This window comes from Maylandia zebra, linkage group LG18, assembly GCF_041146795.1.
Source record: "Maylandia zebra isolate NMK-2024a linkage group LG18, Mzebra_GT3a, whole genome shotgun sequence".
In the NCBI taxonomy this organism is placed as follows: Eukaryota; Metazoa; Chordata; class Actinopteri; order Cichliformes; family Cichlidae; genus Maylandia; species Maylandia zebra.
Genome location: NC_135184.1, coordinates 18,929,479 through 18,945,899, shown reverse-complemented (window position 1 = coordinate 18,945,899; position 16,421 = coordinate 18,929,479). Strand labels below are relative to the sequence as shown.

General features: G+C 39.3%; 1 protein-coding gene across 2 annotated transcripts; it reads right to left on the bottom strand.

Annotated features, from left to right (window-relative positions):
- Positions 1–417: 417 nt before the first annotated feature.
- Positions 418–11,758, bottom strand: bokb (BCL2 family apoptosis regulator BOK b). Of its 2 annotated transcripts, none has more exons than XM_004542670.3 (5): positions 11,227–11,758; positions 10,493–10,807; positions 9,558–9,686; positions 3,304–3,467; positions 418–1,536 (listed from the first exon to the last, which is right to left on the bottom strand). In XM_004542670.3, exons 2-5 carry the CDS (start codon positions 10,713–10,715, stop codon positions 1,411–1,413), a joined length of 642 nt encoding a protein of 213 aa, XP_004542727.2. In that variant the 5' UTR covers positions 10,716–10,807; positions 11,227–11,758; the 3' UTR covers positions 418–1,410. The 2 variants fall into 2 exon arrangements, with proteins under 2 accessions (XP_004542727.2, XP_004542728.2); XM_004542671.5 differs by lacking the exon at positions 11,227–11,758 and adding an exon at positions 10,968–11,116.
- Between the last annotated feature and the right edge of the window lie 4,663 nt (positions 11,759–16,421).

Below are 16,421 nucleotides of genomic sequence, written 5' to 3'. Positions count from 1 at the left end.
TTTTAAATAGAAAGCGCCATATAATGTAAACACAGAGCTAAGATTGTGGAGCACCTTGAGGAACAGTTAAAGCTCTGATGTCTTTAGTTGCGTGATATTATAAATCCTCGTGTAAAATTCTATTTTTCGCTCCGTTTTCTTGCCTTTGTAAGAGGAGGGACAAATTGGGTAAAGGAAGCGACTAATTCCCTGCAACAAAGGGGTCCTGTTAACACTTTTTCCACCAGTTGTCTGCCTCAGGTTTTCAAAATTATCTAAGCCGCTTCTTTTTAACCAAATCCAACTCTTCCTCAATGACCCAGGCAGCAATAAACACCCTCACCTCGTCACCCTACAGGGCTGTTCTTTACCACCTCGTATTCCTCACAGCAAGGGTAAGGATGAGCCTGTTATAACAAAAGCATCACAAAAGTCCCGTCTGTGAAGGTTGAAGTTTATTATAGGTTTCATAAAAACTTTTAGACACATTTATAAGTTCACACTTAAAGTGACACCCATCACACACAATCATCCTAAACAGCTGCTGTAGTGGCGTCCTCATACTGCAGTGGTTTGAAATACAAGTCATTAAATAAAAAAATAAAATCATAAATAGACTATTTACAAATCTAAAAGGAAATCAGTGTCCACAAAAATATGCACATTCAGTATATATATATATATATATATATATATATATATATATATATATATATATATATATATATATATATATATATATATATATATATATATATATATATATATATAACCATTCCTCGAGTTCTTTGGCCAAAAATGAGCGCAATGAGATCCAACGTTTCTCTTCGTTATTTTTAAATGGATCATATTTGTAAAGAGACTCTTTGTGCTTTGGTGAAGTACAATAGAGTTACTCCATGAAGTGTAAACAGTTGAATCCACCTGACATTACTCTTGAGGCGTGAACTCACTTTTTCCAGACTCAAACCTCACAACAGGACCCAGCCAGCTGAGCGTCAGTTTCATCACAAACACAGTTTTCGCCTCTTTAAGTGTGAATATTCTGAGAAACACCACATTAAAACGTCTGAGTGTTTGTCTCTGGAGTATGAACAGCCTCACGTTACAACACTGGAGAAGCCTTGCTTACTACACCGGTTAAAGCAGTAAGATAATACATAGAGGCGGAGTGATATGCCCTTAAATGTCACGGTGACTACTCTTTGGATGAAGGGTAACCACTTCACGGGCTCTGCCGACACTGAGAGAACACAAACATTTGTTGGTCAAACATTTGCTGATGGCCATACACAGCAACTGAAATCTACCGGCAGGCTCAATCCCCATCAATCACAGCGACCCTCTCCACTCCAGCTTTTTATTGACAAGTCTGAGATTTTAATCCCACACATGACACCCCCACCGTCCCACCTCCCACACGCTGTTCGTTCACGGCTCCTTCATGATGTAGACATACATCGTCGTGAGGAAGCACTTGAGGGACTCAAAGGCAGAGGACAGCCAGTTTTCTTCAGGGCAAAAATCCTTTTTCACCACACATTTTGTGATCTCCACCTTAACAAAATGAGATAAAAGGGATATTTAAAAACAAACAAACAAACTTATTAAATTTCTTGAAGTATAAATATTAAAAGGGAAACTTTGTGCTTCCATTTATTTTCTGATATATAAAAAATTTTACACATACACTTTCAGAATGCACTGCAGCAATGGTGGACACTCATATTGAACAGGAGGTGTTTGTGCAAGTAATTCCTATGAGCCAAAAAGCATCAGATGCTTTGCACACTCCATTTCAGATGAGGGGTTTTTTTTCCTACTCTTGAATCTGTATGATGTCACTGATAGACTTTTGCATCAGGTCTGGCTAGTCACAATTGGGAACAGCCAATCATAAGAAAGGAAGAGAATTAGATAGCCGGCGAACTGAGGAGCTACTACGAGGACTGATCTAAGGTCAGTAAGGATTATTTTTGAACTGTGAATCATGCAAAACTACCCTGGTACAGTCCACGAATAGACATAGGAGCTGGAAAAGAGCAGACTAGATGCATTTTAGAGAAGAACAGAGTTTTTAGTACTTAAAAATCACACTTAATGTGTGATTAAATTGCAGTTATTGGAATTACCTTTAAAATCAAACAATGCTGCGCCGTGCTACCTCATTGAACTCCTTAGTCCACATAACCCTAGGGGAGCTCTAAGATCATCAGGACAATTACTCTTAGTGCAGCCTAGATCCCAGCTAAAGACCAGAGGTGACCGTGCTTTTGCCCTGGCAGCCCCGAGCCTCTGGAACAATCTTCCTGCTGCTATCCGCGCCTCTGATTCCATCTATTCATTTAAATCTCAGTTAAAAACTGTTTGACCGAGCGTTTTCAGTTAGTGCACATTCCCTATATTATTTTACCCTTATGTTATCTTCTACTAATGTTCCACTGTATAAAAACTCCCACCTTATATTTATGAATACTCAGTAATTGTATCCTCTAAACTATGCTCTAATGTTTTATTTCTTACTTTGTACTTTTTTTTGGGGGGGGGGGGGGGGGGGGGGGGGGGGGGGTACTCTCTTAGAGCCTTTTATCTTCTATCTTATGTTTTAACTTTGTTGTGAAGCACTTTGGTGTACCTTCGGTTTTAAATGTACTATATAAATAAAGTTGCATTGTATTGTTACAAATAAAATTAACTGTTTAAATGAAATTTCATATTTTATTTTCCCCAGTATGTGAGGATCTCAGTATTTTAATTCTAGTCTATAGATGTCATTAGTATTACAGTTTTTGTTTTCTACCTGAATTTGTGAGTCTGAAAGAAAGAAGTTGTAAAATTAATGTTACTGAGGAAATCAAATGAGTTAAATGTCATAATGCCTTTTTACTAGTGGCATTTCTTATTGCAATCTGTTGTCTCTTTTGTCAGTCCACTAAGAGTAAAAATACTGTCTGACTCGGAAGATGCACAGACACACATACACTAAAGTAAAATAAAACAGAGTTTGAATATTATTTAAATCAAGCATGAGAATGATCCACTTTACAGCAGAAACTTTTCATCAAATCATCCAGCAGGAAGCCAGAGTAAGCAAATAGCATCCCCATATCTCAGACTGCTGAAAGACGACTAAAAGCTGACGGAGCTTCATGCACAATCAGCATGTTTGTCATGCACAAAGCAGTGCATCAAATTCAAATCCCCACCCCACCCCTGCACACACACACACACAAAACTAGCAAATGCAAATCGCTGTTGTATCTCAAATGTCAACTTTTTATGCATTTCATGTTTGCCCAAAATTTTGCTGAGGCAGAAACTTACCCATCCTCCCCGTCGCTTCAGCCAGGGAACCAGGAATTTGCGGACAAACTGTCCCAGACTGTCCACTAAGATGTGCACTGTAGCCGGATGGCCTTGTCTGACACAGTCCACTGCCAGGGCTCCAGCTACCGCAAACATGGACACCACCTTACCCCATGTTATGCCTACAGGAAAAAACAGACACCAGTGGATTATGTTTAATTATTCTATATCTGTGTATCTGTGCTTCCACAGTTCAAGCTGATCTGGATTTTGTTTATCTGCAGCCACCGAAAATCAAACTGCCATCTTTACCCCACTATAAACATCCCCTCCCACACAAAGCAACACCCATCGCTTTCCAGCCTCATATTCTGTGACCTGACAGGAAGCACAGAGGGCAGTTGGTGCACCTTGTAAATATGAAAGTCAACAAACTGGTGTTAATGCTATCGATAAGGCCACGCCAGGCTGTAAAATAAACAGGTTTAGACTGCACTGCCACTGACGCAGTTTCAGATACGGGAAGGTCAACAGGTTCAAAACTGAACTGTGAATGGAGCAGAAGCAGCGGAGCTGAAAAAGACCAAGTATTTGTCCCGTTACCCAAGAGGCACCGACCTCAAAACAGTCCAATATGATAAATGACGGCATCCGGCCACTCCAGGCAAAGTTTCCAGTGCAACGAGGGATTGTTATAACGAACGTCATTGATGCAGTGCAGGGCTTAATGGCATTGGCCCCCTTTAGCCCTGCTTGCATTGTCATGGTTGCTCCTTAGAGCTGAGCCACAGCCTCTGAGTGTGGCTATTAAAGGATAGAGCTTAAATGAGATAACTGTCTGTGGAAGCTGTCAGAGCACGTCATGTCTCCCTCCCTACTGAGAAGCGGGCCAAGAATAGAGACAAGATTGCCGGGGATAAAGCTGGAGGAGAGGAGGGCGGAAAGAGAAAGAACAGAAGTGGGAGGCAGGTGAAGATGGATGGAGGAGAGATGAGCCGTGTTGATTTTACTGAAGGCGACCACAGAACAGATGACTGTTTCCAAAGGAAGATATGTAGATATGATCCACAGATGCCATATAAATGTCATTCCTTTATGTCCACCACAAAGTAATGACTAACTAAAAGCTTAAAGGGTGGTTTTAAAACAATCTCGAGACTGCAGGAAAAACACACATGCCTTTTTTTTTTTTCTTTATTTATAGTCAAGTTCCAACCCGTCCCAGAGGGCTGGGGCTGCCTGGGTTCACCAGTTTGTTGTTCTTGAGGAGGAATCCCACGCCGTTTCTAAAAACGATACCCTCGTGACGTCAAAAAGAGCAGACATTTATCCAGAACACAAGCATGAAAATGTCATTAACCAAGTCTGTGGTTTGATCTTTCCTGGTCCCGCGTCAAAGTTTTACCAGACTCTCTAATCTGTTCCCGAGGCGCATACAGAGGACAAAGTCACTCTTTATTTGGATCCTTCAAAATGTCTTTCCTTCTTTGGACGGTTTACAAAACACATCTGTTGTCAAGACAACATAAATAAAAGAATTTAAAAAAAAAAAAAAGGCACAAGACCAAGACCAGCATGATCGACTTCACCCAAATGGACTCAACTAGAATTTAACCAACAGGCTTTTTGACACATTTGTTCTGCAATGTTGTCACTAGATTAGCACAAATCACTCCTAGCCAGGAATAACAGGAAGAACCACTTGGGCTGTTTATCCAGAGGTAACAACTGTGAATCAAGTAAGAAATTCCACATTCAAGCCAGAGCCAGCTGCTGTTGTCCTAAGCCATCTTCTCCTTGGTTTTAATCTAATGAACCACAGGAATAGCTGACCATATGTTTTTATTAAATAAACAAGTACATCAGAAAGGGACAGCTGAGGCAGAGCAGTTTGGTGACAACCTTGGACACATGCAGAGGAAGGATAGTGGATATACTGGGCAAAGGGTGTTGAACATGGAGCTGCCAGGCAGGAGGAAAAGGGCAAGACCGCAGAGAAGTTTCACAGATGGCACAGTGTTATTTACATGACTTAATATGGGAGAGGCTGTGACAGAGGAGGATGCTAGGGATAGGGTGAGATGGAGATGACCTGCTGTGGAGCCTCCACAGGAAGAGCAAGAAGAAGAATAGGTGCAAGGAAGAAGATGTTGCTAAGCTACATCAGCATAGATTGAGACAGGATGACATTTAGCAGAGGAAGCAGAGGATGTTTATCTGTTCCCAGCTCATTAACTTTGAGTCTTTGTTAGTTATTCCAAAGTTCACTTTTTTTTAAAAAAAAACCAAAAAAAAAAAACCCAACTAGATCTTATCAAAAAAAGAGTAAATAAACACAAATTAAAATAACAAAAACAAAAATATTTTCACCTATTGGCCAACTTATTTTAAAAATTTTGGCTGGTATCTCCTTACCTCAGTCAATGCACTCTGGACTTCTAACATTTATTCCTAGAACTGGGAAACACCCTTTAGACCCAAGTGGTTAACGCCCCATATCTTTGCTTAATTCTGACCAAAAAATCTTGGCAAAGGTCTTAGCGGGTTGATTAAAAGTAGTAATGGCGAAAATAATACATGCAGACCAATCTGGTTTTGTTCCAAACCGCTATGGTTCAGATAATATTAGGCGGCTGGTTAATTTGCAAAATTATGTTTATGATTCAGTACATCCAACAGTGGCCCTATCGCTGGATGCTGCTAAAGCTTTTGATTGTGTTGAGTGGGATTATCTGTTTAAGACATTAGAAAAGTTTGGTTTTGGTGACAATTTTATTAGGTTGATAAAGATATATGATTCGCCTTCAGCGCGAGTATTGACGAATGGGCTCATATCAGATCTATTTCTTTTACAGAGATCCACAAGACAAGGCTTAGCCCCGGGCTTTTTGTTATTACTATAGAGCCTTTGGCACAAAAACAGAGAAATAATGTAAATATATTTGGAATTTTGATGGATAATAATCAACATAAGCTTCTATTATATGCAGATGATATGTAGTTACTTATGACACAGCCTGGGAAGTCTATTCCAGCCCTATTAGAATGTATAGAAAGCTTTACGCTGCTTTCAGGGTATCACGTCAACTGGGATAAATCAGAGGCAATGCCTATGTCAGGACACTGCCCTCATACTTTATTTAAACAGTGGGAGTTTCGGTGGTCCGTGAATGGTTTGAGGTATTTGGGGATACAAATTACCTTGGATTACACTAAGATGGTTCGAGCAAATATTGAGCCAATGTTTGAAAGAATAAAAATGGAATTTGGTAGATGGTCCAGGGTACGTCTCACAATATGGGGTAAAATTAGCTGTATTAAGATGATGACTGCACCCATGACCTTTTATATTTTATTAAATATTCCAGATCTAGACTAAGATCTAGACTTTTTGATCCAGCAGTTTCTTTGGGGTAGCTCACCACATTGTTTAAGTATTAAGAAACTTCAAGCGAGTGCAAAACAAGGAGGTTTTTCATTGCTTAATTTCGAATGGTATTATTGGGTGATGAATGTGAAACAACTTAGAGCTTGGTTATCTACTGTTAAACCCATTTGGTCCCATATAGAGACGGAAGTTAATGGCGGTATTTCTCCTTGGAAGGAGCTGTTTGATACCAGTCATAAACTTACCCATCCTATAATTGCAAATGCGAAGACATTGTGGTGTAAATTACATAGGGCGGGTCGCTGGGACTTTATTAAATCTCCTTCGACAACCTTATGGAGTAATAAAAGAATTTTAATTGGAGGGACATCGGTTGACTGGTTACAGTGGCATAAGGCAGGCATCATTTATGTATCAGATTTATTTGACTGTGGGACCAAATGTTTTTTAAGCTTTGATAAAATTGTGGAGTTATATAAGTTGCAGCATAATCAATTCTGAAGATAAGCTCAAATACATAGTTCATTATCGAAGTGGCTGGGAACCCCCTTGAGTTGTCCTGTGGGCAGCCCTGTGGAAGTCGTGCTCTCAAGATCATCCTTGGGTAAAGGTATCACTTCTAAGATTTATCATTTATTGCAAGAACGGTCAGCTGACCCGCTCCTTAAAGTTAAGGGCTACTGGGCCCAGGACATGGCATTGGACATATCCTTCAGTTGAACGGGATTCATGTTTTCAAAATGTTAATACTATGTATAAAGAAACAGGCAGTAGATTTATTCAACTTAAGATAATCCATAGGTGGCATCGAACACCGCAATAATTGTATAAATGGAACCTGGCCCCTACGGACGAATGTTGGAGATGTGATGGTCAAAACGCTTTGATTTTACATATCTTATGGAGCTGTTCGGCACTTCGGGATTGGTGGGAAAACATAATGGAGGTAATTTTCAGTGTTTTGAAAAGGAGATTTGGTATCTCACCAAAACTGTCCATACTTGGTATAACCACAGAACTTTCTGATGGAGATTTTTCCAGTTATACAAAAAGATGGGTTATTCAGGCTCTTACTACGACCAAACAGGTCCTGCTAAGACATTGACGGAAAAAGAACCCCCTCCCTATGAAGAGTGGCTAATGACAATGGCTAAGTTGGCGTCTTACGAAAAAGTGACTTATGGTTTATTAGATAAATTGCATCAATATGATTGTATTTGGTCCATCTTCACAAGCTGGCTTTCTGTAACTTGAAGAACAGAGGAGTAATGACAGAGTGGTGGTGTGGGGATTGGTGTGCGAAGAAAGAATAGGATAACTTCCCTTTGTTTTTGTTTTTTGTTTGGTTTTTTTTGTTGTTTTTCTGTTTGTTTTTGTTGTTGTTTTTTTAAAATTATTTATTTATGCATTTAAGTTCTGCTATTGAAGTTTAAAATGAAATAAATAAAAATTGTTGATGATAAAAAAAAAAATTATGGCTGGTATCATCCCAGAACTCCACTGGTGTAGCCTGCAAATTTTTACATAAGGGTATTAAAGTAAGGCTGTGTCTATGTTAGACTGGATGTAATAATAATAATAATAATAATAATAATAATAACAACAACAACAACAACAACCACCAGATGAATTATTTGCCAAAAACAACACCTGAACTATGTGAGGACACAATTACAAGATTTACTCAGAGTTCAAAAATAAATAAATAAATAAATAAATAAATCACACCACCAAAGAGCACAGCTGGAGATTGTGATTTTCTTTGTGCACAACAGCAGTTGCTTCTGTATCGGTACAAAATTTAAGAACAAAAAAAAAAAAAAAAAAAAAAAAATCAAGAAAATGCAGACAAAATTAAGCACCAGAATTATGTTACATATCTTATAATTGGCTAAATGATTCTTCTTTCAGCTTTAGCCTTATTTGGAAGACTTCACCACAGCGGACAGATCAGCACACCTACATCTACACTCGATAACTATCCTGAAGGAACTCACCCAGGGATTTGTGTCTCCTAGATTTTGAACCGTCTTCGTTAGCACACTATGGAGTTAGCAGCTAGCTTTCTTAGACTAACAGTGACTACAATTCAACCTCATACAGCCATCCGGCCTTCATTCTATTTTCTTAAATGCCCATCCAACCAGACTCAAGCCTGTCCCGGCTGACAGCGGGTGAGAAGCATGCTACCCCTAACGTAACATACACATTGTAGGGTTACAGAAAGAAACCAGAAGCAACATGGAGGAAAACTCAAAGATAACCTAAGAACATGTAGGCTCAGGAAGGTCAAAACTCAGAAAAGCAAAAAACCAACTAGAGAATCTAAAATCTTTTCTTAGGCAACACCATTATCCCCTGCCGCTCTGCATTAATTTTCCTTCCTGTGCATCGTTTTGAGAGGCCCAAGATTGGACATGCTGGCTTACACTTTAACACTATGCTACATTAAGCCATCCATCCATTTTCTACTGCTTATCCAGTTCAGGTTACACCCTGTGCAGGTCGCCAATCTGTCACAGGACTACTCTATATTAATTAAAGAAAAATGTTTGAGTTCTCTTAGCAAGACACGACAACGCTACCAAGAAGCCCTTTTATGTTCAGCATCCACATCCCAAACTTGGGCTCAATTTAGTAAACTAATGTCTAAACATAGAAACTTGGATGTAGGACTAATTATGTGTTTCAGATGGAGTCTCACTCCACCTACATCTGATTCGCACCCACTCACTCTGAGCCGAATGAGCCTGGTGAAAGCTGCAGAGGTTCACAGTCAGTGCCTCCATAAGCAGTCAGCAGTGAAGGTCACTTCCTGTGCTCTTTTAATTTCTACTGCGATGCATCATCATCATCAACACTGAGCTTCATAACAGCCTTGTACCTGCTGAGAAAATCTCTGTTGCTACACCGATGAAGGCATCCGAAACCATGTTCTCCATGGCAACAGAAATGTTGAGCTGCCGCGCCACGTTCCTGTACAAACTGGGCTGTATACACTCCAGCTCATCGCCTAGGTAACAGAGGGAGAGCAGAAACAAAAAAAAGAAAAGGAGAAAAGTCTGTTAGGAAGTGAATCTGAGCGAAGGAGATTAAAAACAGGTGAACGTGTACCACGTCACACATTTTAACCTGCTTGAATATTGAATTCAAACATTTCACGTGACAAGAGTTCCCTCAGATACCCGTGTGCTGAGAAAAGATAGATGTGAAGAGGAGGGCTGGACCGCTGCTGCCTGGTTTTGGTTCAAGCTGTTCTCACACATGCAGATATAATCCTCGACTCATCATTTGGTCTGAGCTCATCAGAGCTTCAAATGCTCAGTACAGGCTGTATAGACATGTGGAGTATAAGCCTAATGTGTTGCTTTAATATATTGCAAATGTAGCAAATACTCCAGACACAGGATCATAATGTAGGTGATCAGCAAATTCAGTCTCTAATCATTCGCAATTTTCTGGTTTCTTTACCATTCTCTGAAAGCAGGTGTAAATTCAATACAGCCGTTGCTACTTTCTGACATTTTATGGGCCAAACAAATAATCAATTAGTTGAGCAGCTAATCGGCAGATCGTGAAAATGGAATGCATGTTAGATTGCAAATGCATGAAATGTAATGTCAATCATTTCTGAGATGCTTAAACACAACATTTCCTTTCATTTTAAGTATGGTTGTTGGACAAGAAGAAGAAAAAACATCCCAAAGATACCCATTATCCTTTTTTTTATGTCATGCTATTTTCATGACAGCACTAATAATGAAGCAAGGCAATCATAGTTCAGAGGTCATCGATAAGGTGGCATTTATGGAAACTTACCAAGACAGAGAAGCACCATAGACACTTCAGCCAGCGCTGTGTTTGAGGGAGAAAAATTGAGTTCAGTTTTAGACCATCCCAACCCGTTTTGGTTGAGCCTCGACAAGATGTAGTCTCTGCACAGCGCCTTAGACTGGGTCACCAGCTCCTTCTCGGTCAGTGATCGGTCAAACACATCCAGGACCTCTGCAGCAAACACTGAAGACCTGCGCAGGACCTCCATGTCCTCATGCAGGGTGAGGGGGATCTGTAAGTCAGAGAGCCTCTGACCTCTTTCAATCAGCTCAGAGTTCAGTGGTGAAGATAATATGGCAGCTGTGAGGAATAGGAGTAGATGAAAAGAGGTCAGATAAGAGGAAAACGAAGCAGGTGATTAAAAATCCCTGCTGCTACTACACACTTTTTTTTTAATTCACAAGAATGGTGGGTGAGTGTATAAAGACATTTGGATTCTAAAACAGGAGCAGAATCTTACATAAGAATATGATGGAGGCGTTATTGTTGTGAGTCACATGGTGGGATAGTCAACTTATTGCTACACTTCTTGGATTATGCAACAACAAACGGCGATACCACAAAATGACTGAGGAAATATTTTGTTTCCCAGTCTCAATATAACACACACACACGCACGCACGCACAAACCCATCGAGCTTTTTTCACTGCAGTCACAACTTAACCCTAATTTTAAATCCCTGAACCGCTTTAACACGCGAGAAAAAGACCACGCTTACCATCAGCATATCCACATGATGACAAACACCTGCGCCTGATGTCGCAAACGCGATTTATCCGATTTATTAATTAGCAGACGTTTCAGAGCGAATCTCTGAGGTCTTTCAAACAAAGCTGGACTGTCAGAGCAAGCGCATTAAAACTCCTCCACTGTGCAGACAAACCGGCCCAGACAATCAAGCAAACAACGGGCGAAGTTCTGCTCTCATTTCCACGCAGCGGATAGTGGGTCCACTTGCTTCTCCGAGACGCACCGACGGAGGGGAGGGAGGCGGGTGGAGGACGCCTACCTGTTGTTCCACCTTGCCATTGGCGCGCGGTGGGTGTGCTCGTTTCAGAGCCGGGAAAAGCCCGGATAAGGAGTTTGACAGCCGCCGCCTCCCTCCCACCACAAGCAGCTTCTCACCCCGGCGGACAGAGGGAGACAATTCAACTGTAACTACTTTCATTCACAAATCTGAGGGGCGATTAGCTCGGCTTTAATAGAATAGCCAGTTCGTTTGAATTTCTTCTAATATTCAGCCTTCAACACACTGATGCAAATCACCATTATGCTGTGATTTGAGCACAGGTGTGACTCAGGAGACGATCACCTGCCAAAGTTTATGTAACTGTTCCTGAAGCCAGAATTGTGCCACTGTCAATCCCCTGCAGAGCTCCTTCACGCCGCTAGATGTCCCGCTCTGCTCGTGGGTGTTGTTTGGTAATATCTATGTAGATTTACTGCATTGCATCCTGATCTTTTTATTTATTTATCTATCTAAGATAATGAGATAAGATAGGATAACTCTTTATTGTCATTGCACTGTCATACTTAGTACAAATACAAAGAAATATTTGCTACAGTCATGGAACACAAAAGAAAAAACTCTTAATGTCTTTATATTTTCTGTCATCTATTCAGTCAAAGAAGACAAGATATTTTTTGTTGTTGTTGTTTTCTGCTGTGTGTGTGTGTGTGTGTGTGTGTGTGTGTGTGTGTGTGTGTGTGTGTGTGTGTGTGTGTGTGTGTGTGTGTGTGTGTGTGGATGTGTGGATGTACTTGTTTAAACATCTTTTTGAGGACCAAAAATTAGTATCCCATTATACTTGTGGGGACAACAGTCACTTCTGGGGACATAATGCCGGTACTCACAAATTTGAAAGCGTTTTTGAGGCTCAAAAATTGTTTTTTTAGGGTTAGGGTTACAATTGGGTTATGGTCAGGGTAAAGGTTAGGGTTAGGGTTAGGTATTCATTTCTGATGGTTGCAGTTTTAGTAAGGGGCTAAGGAAAGCAATGTCCTCACCAAGATATGAAAATGTGTGTGTGTGTGGCTTTTTTTGTTTAGTTTGTTTGGCTTTTTAGAAAACAAGTACTCTAAGTAGGAATAAATATTACAATGTAAACTATATGAAAAATAACAGGTGAAAGGCATTGGTTAAATGTAAGTTTTTTTTATTTGAAAAGACTGTAAAAATAATTTTTTAAAGTATGTAAAATTAAATATTTTGTTATTTCATTTCAAACAGTCATCCTCAAAAAAGAGAAAAGAAAAACTGTTATTTGCTACTTTGCTTTTAAATTGCTCGTGTGTTTTAAATTATAAAAACTAATCCAAAGGATTTTTTTGAACTGGCTTCATTAATTTCCCTGCAGTGTTGCTGTTTCTCCTGTGTTTTGAAGACCTGAGCCATTTATCCTCTTAAAATATCCACAACTGAGAATTACATAAAAGCAAAACAGCAATTTGTGCAAACACGGATTCAAACAATGTGGACACAGGAACTCAAGAGAAAACTGGATTTTAAGTGTAGCAAACTGAAACTGTTAAAAAAAAAAGTTGTAAAAAACAAATACAAAAATTCAGTATTGTGATAAATGTTAGTGTGAAGATGCTCTGGTTATAAAAGGGTAAACTACAGCTGGATGTGAAACTATGAACGGTCTCTTGTATCTTTGCTTTTTCTCTTTTATCATAATTCTATATTTCAATCGGTTAAAGATGTAATTTTCCTTACATGTTGACTTTTTTGTATAAGTGTAGCTGTAGTTTTAACCTACGTCCTTTCACATTTCCTTTTTCTTTTAATCCCTATAAATGAACCGAATAAAAAGAAAGATTTTATTATTTTTTATTGTAAGCAAAATGCACAGAAAGATGATTTGCAAAGTCAAATCTCAGCAGAGGATTGCAAATGAGCTCCTGCTCAAACAAGGACACCATGCCTCAGATGATCACACTACACATGCTTAATGTTTATGTAACATCTGCCAAGTTAAACTCTGACAGTATAAATATTCCAGACATGAGGACTAAATGCTCAGAGGCCAAAGGAACATCGTGTCACTGTGTTTGTCTAGACAGAAAGCTTAGAGAAAGACCTCGGAGTGAAATAAAATCCCACGAGAACCAAAGTGATACAAAAAATAAACAGAAAACATTTTTTAATGCCAAAAACATAATTGCAAAACTTGACACTTGACAGACAAAAAGCAACTTGGGGACCTTTTTTTTTTAGTTTGATACAGCTCTGACACATAGTCAGTCTGAATAACTTCTTGCTGCACATTATGTAATTTATTTGTTATTCTATACTCTTGTGGAAAAAAGAAACATCTTGTCCTTTAGGTCTTCAGCAGAGGGGATTGAAAACTAAAGTTTCAGGAAGACAAACGCACAGTCATAAATGTACAACACACACATATTTTGAATTTCTTCTTCTTCTGTAACTCAGAAAGTAATCACACACCACTTGCACTTTTACCCCCCTTTAGACAAAAAAAAAAGAAATTAGGAATGACGAATGATGGCCGTTCCTCCTCAAAACCAAGCTAATAATCTGCAAACAGATTAGACTTCTGCATGGTGATTCCCTGAAAGAGTGTTTACCTCTCTTGGCATGTTGATTGCTGCTGATGCAGGCTTTATTCACATAAGGATTAGATGAAGCATTATAAAGTTAAGTCATTGTTTTCACTGGGAGTGCACTTACTTGTCCAAACTCAGGTGAATGGGAACATATGATCTCAAAAGATTTTCGGTGTGGCTTCTTGGTTCAGTCAGTTTTGCACAATAAAGTAGTTTTCAAGGCTTTAACATTTAAATGCATGATCAAAAAGAAAAAATAAATAAATACATTTATAGGGTCAGACACCTGCAATAACTTATTAAAAGTCCAACTTAAATACTTTTCTATATGTAAAGGGAATCAGAATAAGTAAAGTGAGACTATAATGTGTTTTGCAGTATTTTGTATAGTATTTTTTTTTTCTAAATTACAACCTGTATACTGTTTACATGATCAAAATTAACTGAACAAATCCAAAACAATTAATAAATAAAACCAAGCTTGAACTCATAGCACTGAATGGATTTTTCTAGAATACCCACAATATGAAAAGGTTTTGTCAGGCTTTTGAAATTCCTCACCTAAAGCTTGCCATTGAAATGTTACTTAAGATCTCAGACTCCAGTTATCTTCCATTGCAGACAGGCACCTGTCTTAGTTATTAGCAAAACAGTTGCCAGATAAGTGATTTTATTGTAAGAAAACAGTGATAAGAAAGAAAAAACCTTTTCACACATATGATCAGTATCACAAACCTGAATTTTCACATCCATGGGGAGGGGAGAAGAAAAAGAAAAGTGCCTTTCAGCTCCAGTGTTTGGTAATGTCTCTACAGTTTTGTTTAGATGGGCTGCAAACAAGCAATGGATTAAAAATGATAATGTTGGGGTATATATACATAAACGTAATGAATTACATAACTCGGCCACTGCTAACCACATGTGAACTCGACTGTGTTTCTTCACAAGCAGCACAAACTGCTCTGGAGTGCCGGCTTCCACAAATGACAGAATCACTGAAGAGAGAATGTATGAGCATGGGCAACCATATGATTTCTTAAGCAATCCTCACTGCTATTACATAAAGCACAGAGCTGAGAATTTAAAGAATCCCCCCCACATCCATTCATTCATTTTTCCACATCCAGATGAGGCCCATCCTGCCTAATTTTCCACAATTGGCAAAGTGAGGGGAACTATTATCTGCGCTGCGCAGTGGGACTGAATGTCAGCTTGTTTGCCGGTTTGTTAGCTCATATGCGATAAACTAAAGTCAGTGTTTAACAGTCACAGGACCAAGATGGACAGGGAGTGTGCTGTATTATTTAGGAATATGGCAGCAATGGAAAACAGCTGACCACGTCGCTGGAGACAAAAACACCAAGTCTCACATTCATGTCAGCTTATGCTTAAAAAGGGCAAAAACACTCCAATAAGCAACATGTTGCTCTCACCCTGCACAGTTAGACTTGGTTTGGATGATCATTTTAAGTTCAAGGTTTTGTCACATTTCCACCAATGCATGGATGATTTAACATATAAGTGTCATTGCATAGAGTTCTGGCTGCATGTGAAACTGACAGCGCCCATGAATTTATCATGCTTTTAGAAGAAGTCCTTCACTTTTGTAAGAGCCCTGTCTCTGGGTGAAACTGAACTGTTAATATGTTAACAAGATCAGGATATTACACTTACAATATGGTGCCTGCCATGAATGTGAATGGCACATTCAGGAAGCCACCTGTCGAGTTTTTAAGGGGCTCTATCTGAAACTAAAACTGCCCATGTTGGAAAGTCTTTACTTTCTGACACAATGCGTTGCATTTCCAAAAGAATTTCACTTTTTTTTTCCACTTTATGTTTTCATGCTTTCACTTGAGTGCACTTAGTGTTAAAGTGTCATACAATATGTAAACAGACAGCACTGATTGCCTCTCCCCGCTTCCTTCTCGCCCTCTTTCATGTGCATGGATGCCTTTCATTCCTGCCTCTCCGTCTAATCTTGTGGTGCCGAGTAAATTTCTAACACTATCCAGGCCTCACGCCCAGCATCGCCGGTGCTTGGGGAACAGGTCAAACCAGAGGCACCAGAGGGCCTGTCAAATAGCTGCAAGGGTTGGGCAAATCCAAATGTGTCGTTAGGTTTGTAAGTGTATTGTGTGGGTTTGCAACCTTTAACCTAAATCAAGTATGAAGGATAACATTATTACGTTATCCTCATGTACTTCTTTACTTTATTTATTTCATGGCTTTTGGGAATCTGTATTTTTATATCAGTTCACTTTTTTCACATAACTCTGTTTGTTTTCTTGCATTTTACTGAACTTATTAAGTAACAATGGAGGTAGTCGCCTTTGGCTGTAG

Coding starts and splice junctions, on each gene's coding strand:
- bokb (XM_004542670.3), bottom strand. CDS start 10,715: ATGGAGGTCCTGCGCAGGTCTTCAGTGTTTGCTGCAGAGGTCCTGGAT. Junction 3,468..9,557: donor AACAGAGATTTTCTCAGCAG/GTACAAGGCTGT, acceptor TTTTTCCTGTAG/GCATAACATGGGGTAAGGTG. Junction 1,537..3,303: donor TGAAGCGACGGGGAGGATGG/GTAAGTTTCTGC, acceptor CATTTTGTTAAG/GTGGAGATCACAAAATGTGT.